The sequence below is a fragment of the Galeopterus variegatus genome, unplaced genomic scaffold, assembly GCF_000696425.1.
Source record: "Galeopterus variegatus unplaced genomic scaffold, G_variegatus-3.0.2 Scaffold647, whole genome shotgun sequence".
NCBI classification, from domain to species: Eukaryota; Metazoa; Chordata; class Mammalia; order Dermoptera; family Cynocephalidae; genus Galeopterus; species Galeopterus variegatus.
The window spans coordinates 202,988-209,719 of record NW_007726758.1 but is presented as its reverse complement, the minus strand read 5'-3'; the positions used below and the strand labels follow the sequence as shown (position 1 = coordinate 209,719).

Here is a 6,732-nt window from a genome sequence, read left to right as displayed (position 1 = left end):
GGGGGGGGGGGGGGGGGACTCTTAGGTCCTAGGAGAGAACGGATGGTGAGGAATCTGTCCAGTAAGGAATCCTTGGGCTCAGATCAAGACATTTTATCTCAGTTTGGCCACCCTGGGAGGGGGGCAAGTGGATTTAGTGACTGTTTAGACCTTTGGGGTTAGTGATAGTAAAGCACCTTAGTTCTGGAACCAGCTTGACTCATTAATGCCCCTAATCTGTTCAGCCTGTCAGTAGCCATGGCCTTGGATTGTCCCCTCTCATTGTAATTCTAGACTTGGCCATGTGATTTGCTTTGGCCACTGGGACAACAGCAAACATGATGCAAGCAAAAGCTCAAAAGTGCTCGTGCATTGGGACTTACTCTTTTGTTGCCCTTGGGACCCCTGCCACCACTGAGTTAACCTGCTAGGTGATAGACATGTGGCCCAGTCATCCTTGACCCCTCAACCACAGCCAGCCAACCCTCTGAAACAGAGCTGCCTGGCTGTCTGGCTGCTAAACCCAACTGAGACCAGCAGAAGAACCACCCCACTGATCCCAGACCAAATTGTTGACCCATCAAATCATGAGCTAAATAAAAGGTGGTTGTTCTAAACCACTAAATTTTGGAGTGGTTGTTATGTAGCAAAAGATAACTTATATAGACTTGTTCCCTTTCTCCGTGATATGGTCTCTTCTCCCCCTCAACATGACCCAGTGATTAAAGTCTTAAGCTCTGCCATTTTTTGGTTTTGTGACCTCCAATGTGACATCCCTTCTCTGAGCCTCAGATTCATTTCCTGAAAAAAAGGACAGAGGCCGTGATGCTCATTTGTGCCACTTATGAAACATGTCCAATTCTCTGCCTTCTGATCACTGGGCAGTATTGCACTTCCTTGCCCCCATGTACTTGGGCAGGGCCATGTGGCTAGCTCCATCCAATGATTTGTAAGTATTAAGCTACTTCTGGGGGCAGCGTTTAATCACCCATGTGAGACTTTCCTGGGCTCTTTTCTTGTGGCATAGAAATTAGCCACGTTCAAATTAGTGGCTACTCTTTGACTATGATAAGCAGACACCCTGTAGATGGTGCTAAACATGTAGGTGAAGGAAATATTGTTTTGTGAATGGGCACTCATTCAGCAAATATCCAGTCATCTCCCTCCCACCAGATGGGGAATATACTTCCCTGCCCCATTGATGTTGGATTTGGCCGTATGATTTACTTACTCAATGGAATGTTGGCAGACCTAGCCTCAGCAAGGGCCTTAAATGCACTTGGCTTTTGTGCTCTTGTGATCTACCATGAGAACATTCACCAGGGAGCCACTGATCCCAGAAGACTGTGGAAACCCATGGTGGAGACTTGAATCCTCCTCCCACTGGAGTCAAACAAGCATATGCACAGCTAGATGCAAAGCCATCCCAGGCAACCTACAAACCCATAGAAGTAAGAATGTTGCGGTAAGTCTCAGTTTTGGGATGGTTCATTACACAGCATTATTGCAGCATTAGTTGGCTAATACAACTTTGTTGTTTTAAACCACTGAGGGACTTGTTTGTTACTGTAGTGTAATCTAGTCTATGCCAACTGATGCCAATGTTTAGCATCTCCCAACTAATGGGCCATGCAGTAAGTGGCAGCTATTATGATGATTACTATTTACTCAGACATATTGTTTCTAGAACCAACATTGTCTTAAAGGTGCTAGGCACTGCACTAAGTGCTTTTTTAGTTTTGTTTCATTTGACTCATAACAACCCTACGAGGTTGTAATTAGTATCCTTATTTTGCAGACATGAAAACTGAGGCAAACATCCGTTGGATCCTCATACCAGCCATCTGCCAAACAAACAAAACAAAAACAGCTCCCTCTCTGCAGAAAGAGGGAGAGGTTAATCAGGAGAGGTAGTCGTGGACTCTGGAGTCTGACAGACCTGGGTTCAAATCTGAGCTCTGACCTTCTCTCTTTGGCCCAAGGCAAATGACACCCACAATCTGTGTCTCAGTTTGTTCATCCATACAGTGGTGATAATATCAACTTCATAGAGTTGTGATCATGAAGTGAGGTACAGCATGGAAAACATTTAGCACACGTACCTGGCAAGGAACAATCCCTTATTAAAAGGCAGGGCTGGGCCAGCCTGTGGCTCACTTGGGAGAGTGTGGTGCTGACAACCCCAAGTCAAGGGTTAAGATCCCCTTACTAGTCATCTCTAAAAAAATAAATAAATAAAAATAAAAGGCAGGGCTTTCCCTTTTTTCATTAAAAAGAGAGGGTTCAGAAAGAGGATTGAGACGCCTGCTCTCTTCAGCCCACCTCTCCAGGATGTATTACATCACAAGGACTCAGGCTTGCTCTGTTTACTTGTTTAATTTATAGGCACGTGGGGAGCTGAGGACAAATGAAGACATGAAGCCACATATTCCTCAGTTATTCATTCAGCCCTACCAGGGGGCTGGGATGCTGGAAGACAGTCTGCTCGGCGGAGGAAGTAGAGATAGGAGGCTGAGGGCACCTCAGCCCCAGCCTTGGTGTAGCAGGCACTCTCTGTAGCACAGCCCCGAGTGGCAAATTTGGTGCTGAAAATACCTGGGAGAAGGATTTCAGACTAGAGTCAGGGATCCCAACCCTGTCTTCCTCATGACCCGGAAGTTCTGACCACCACCTCGTCCACCAAGTTCTATGGAGCCCCCTCCTTCCCTGGAATCGAAAAGTTTGGGCCTCTGATTCTGGGGCCCATCCTCTCCTCCAGAGATCCAGACATCCCTCACCAGCCTGCACATTGCCAGCGAAGTAGATGCAATGGGTTTCCTGGCCAACACAGCGGGCTGCCTGGGTCCCTGGGCATGTCTCCTGGAAAGGTGCGATGCAGGCAGGGCACATCAGGCCATTCTCAGTACGATTGTTCTGAGGAGCTGAGAATGAGGTTGAAGTGTAAGGCGAATAGGGACATTTAAGCCCTTTCCCCAACCTTCCAACAACCATAGGGAATACCAGGGTTGCTAATGGACGTTGCATTTTACAGGTAAGGAAACAGGCTGAGAGCGAGCAAGGTGCTTGGTCGATGTTACAGTGCGGGTCAGTAGCAAGCCAGAGCACACACCACAGGCTCTTGGGGCAGCCAGAGCTGGCACTTACGGGGCACGGAGCCACGGTTGCAGCCGTCGCTCTGACAGCAGTGCGCGTTGGATACCATGTAGTCGTTGGGGCTCATGGTAGTGGATACAAAACCCGAGTAGCAATCGCTGAACTTCATACAGGCCTTGTAGGTGTTCACCGACTGGTGGCCCTCTGCGAGATGGGGGACAACAGGGAAGGGCCCAAGCGAGGCTGGCCAACCACACCCTGGCCTCAGCCGCTGCCTCTTGGTCTCCTAACTCTAACCCCCCTGCGACTTCCTGGGGTGGTCTTTACCTACCTCCTAAAACCATACCCCCTAAACTACCTGTTGGAGGGTCTGGAGTGGTTTATTAGGTAGCCCTCCCTACCCCTTGCCATAGCCTCTAGTCGACCTTTGGTAGTCGCTTGCAGCTCCCTATTGCCAACCCCGAGTGCCTGCCTGACGTGGGCCCTTCCACTCCTCCCCGACTCATGGCCATCGCCCTTAGTGGTCTTTCTCAGGCCTCCCATGGCATCCCTATGCCTGTGTGAAGTGGTATCTTCCAGGCTTCACGACTTTGCTCCCCCAACCCCCGCCCCGTGGTCTCTTTCAACACATCCCAGGATGCTGCCCCCGCTACACTTATATCCCACTCTCAGATTCTTCCATGGGCACCCCGCAGACCTCCCATGATGGTTTCTTGCTGTCCCTCTTGGCTATCCCCAGGTCTTCCCTGAGGTGGTCTCTTTCAGTCTCTACGGCCTTCCCCCTCCCCACTATGTGGTGGTCTCTTCCAACCCAATTCAAAGGTTTCCCCTCTTCACCTCGCCGAGGGGTGGTTTTTCCCCAGCTTCCTCTTCCCCCTCCGCCAGGGTCCGTTTCCCTCCTGTATACCTGGGGAGGTCTCTTCATGCCTCTAAGGTCCTTCCCTCACCCGCCAACGCTTGCTGGGTGGGTAGGATGGCGTCTCAATCTTCTGTTCCCCTCTTCCCTTCACACCCCTTCCTGTTGGGTGGGTTTCTCCCCGCACTCACAGTTGCCTGTCATCTGTCACAGCCCTCATTCCCTCAGCAGCCTCATGATCTCCCCTCCTAGGACTAATTTCGTCTGTGCATGAACATCCCGCCCCGAGGGGTCTCGTCCATTGCTCCCTTTCTCCCATCCTTCCTCAGGTCTGGGACGGTCTCTGTCATGGAAGTCATGCCCCTCCTCTCCCTTCCGTTTTCCTCATCGGCCTCCCCCGTCCCATCGCTACTCCTCTTCACGGTGATTTGCTCCTCACTTCGGGGTTATCTCTTTCCTGATCACACCCCCCCACCCCAGCCCAGCCTCGTCCTTCTCTAACCTCTCCCCACCCCCACTCTACCTCCTGCCTGTTGGATTCTTTCTCTCTCACTACTTCTCTGTTCCCCCTCGTCCGTTCCTCTCCCGCTCCTGCCTAAGAATGTCTATCTCACCCCGCTCCTCCCCGTCTTCCTCTTTTAGACAGTCTCATTTTCAGAATCCCCGACGACAATGGTTTCTATCACATCATTCAAGTCTCTTCCCTCCGTTTCGGGATAGTCTTTCCCTTTTTCCTGCCCTCCTCGGATTTTCTTCCCACGCTCCGCCCCACTTGAGAAGCGTGTTGAATCCCCTTCGCGCGGTGGTATCTTCTACCCTGGGGTAGACCCCGCCCCCAAGGCCTGAGGCCACGCCCTCCTACTTGAGCTGGACTCCCCCACGAGGACCACGCATGCGTCCTTGCTGGCCTCGCAAATCTTCATTTTTCCGCTGCACGTGGGCCCGGAGTCCTTACACACCTCACAGATTAGCGGGCACCCTGCAGTGTAGAGGGCGGGGCTGCAGTCAGGGATGGCGTGGTCTTCGGACCATTACTTCGAGTCCAGAGGGAGATGGGGCAGGGGAGACGGAGTTTTAGGTCTTGAGGGAGGAGGGACCGGCTCTCTCTGATTTTTCATGGGCGGAGCATTGACCACTGTCCAGGGAACTGTCCATAGTGTGACAAAGAAGCCGCAGTGATGACATTAAAGCTGCTTCCAGGGGCGGGAAGCGACTCCACCACGAAGCCTGTTTATCTAATTACAAGGCTGGGGACTTTGGACGCCAGGGTCCTCTGAGAAAGCTCAGGGGCGGGGAGGGGTCCTGGCGAAGATTTCCATGGACTTTTTTGAAACTTCAGATCCAGCTGGATTTTGGATGTGGGACTGTCCTCCTTGCAGGTACCACATAGGTCTTGTAGACAATAGGAGCTCAGGCAGGGGTACCTGAGGCTGGGGTGCATCCCAGGTCAAAGAGGGAGAGTTACGACCAGAGTAGCTGAGGGATGGACTCCTTGGTTATGAGAGAGGAGGTAACGAGGGGCCCAGACACCTGTGCCCTTGGAAAAGTGAGGCTTGCCTGGATTCTTGTGTCTAAGGGAGGAGGGGGCTGGGACCTGAACTGTTTTGAATCCAGGGAGAAAGGAATCTTTCCCTCTATTTATTTATTCATTTATTTATTTATTTATTATTTTTTAAGATTTCCCTTTTCTAGTCATACTCTCATGACTTCCTAGAATTCAGATGTCTTAATTTGGGACCCTGTCATTCAGAGCTCACCAAAGCCCCCTCTCTCAAGGATCCAATCACATGAGCTTGTCTTCCCTTAGGGCCCGGCTTTTTCTTTACCCTCTGCCTCCTTCATGAGGATTCCTCCCCTTTTTCCCTTAAGGACCTTGCTGAATGCTCTCTCACAGTCCTCTCTTTCCTGAGATCCCAGGAAGGAGTCCAGGTCCCTTGTCACTTACCGAGACTCAGGAGGGTGCAGAGCAGCACGAAGGCCAGCAGAAAGGTCCCTGGTCTTGTGGAGGGCCTCATGGTGTGTGAACCCGCAGTCGTGAGTTCCCAGCCCTTATAGGAAGGCTAGGATGGGCGGGTCTGGTCCCACCTTCACCCTGCGGTGAGAAACAGCTGAGGGTGAGAAACAGCTGAGGTCAGAACCTTCAGCCCTGGCTTGGGGAGGTGGAACCAGAATCCAAAGGGATCTGGGTATCTTGTGCCAGTCCCCTCCTCCACGGGGACCTCAGGTGTCTGGGCTTCCAGCCCCCTCTTCCATCAGGACCCCAAATGTCACTTCCCTGTTTTCTCACCTTCCCACCGCCCCCCCCCCTTTTTTTTTCTCAGAGGTCGGAGTCGGGGCACCTGCTTCCCTGTGGGCGTAGAGAGGCTTCAAGGATTGGGATCACCTCTCCTCTCTCTTCCCAAGAAGGCGCCCAGAGTGGGTGGGGCCCTACCTGGGAGAGCCCGGCATGTCCAGGCTCATCCTGCGGGGACCGAGTGTCTTGTCTCCCTTCCCAGCTCCTTCGTTTGCTTGGCTCACATTTCTTCTTCTGTATTTGCACTGTCTCCAGCTCCGACCCGCCCAAGGCTGTACGTCTGGGTCTCGAGGGTACCAAACAGAGGGGTGCCTGTTAGCGACCAGAGGCGGGCGTAGTAGGAGGCAGATGCCCACAGGTCACATAATGACAAACCGAGGCATTTGTGTAAGCACTCTAGGCTGTGTGTGCGTGTGTGTATGGTTTGCGCACATGCTTTGTTTTATTTAGTACCTTGATCCACTCTCTCTTGGCCTCAGGCGTAAGGCTGAGACAGATTTCACATTTTTTT

At 51.9% G+C, this 6,732-nt stretch overlaps 1 protein-coding gene across 1 annotated transcript; it reads right to left on the bottom strand.

The window, feature by feature from the left end:
* Positions 1-2,391: 2,391 nt before the first annotated feature.
* Positions 2,392-6,388, bottom strand: PINLYP (phospholipase A2 inhibitor and LY6/PLAUR domain containing). The gene is given in 6 exon segments (XM_008570960.1): positions 2,392-2,574; positions 2,757-2,900; positions 3,124-3,276; positions 4,791-4,907; positions 5,874-6,013; positions 6,360-6,388. Coding segments are annotated over 6 exon segments (738 nt in total). The 3' UTR covers positions 2,392-2,419.
* Between the last annotated feature and the right edge of the window lie 344 nt (positions 6,389-6,732).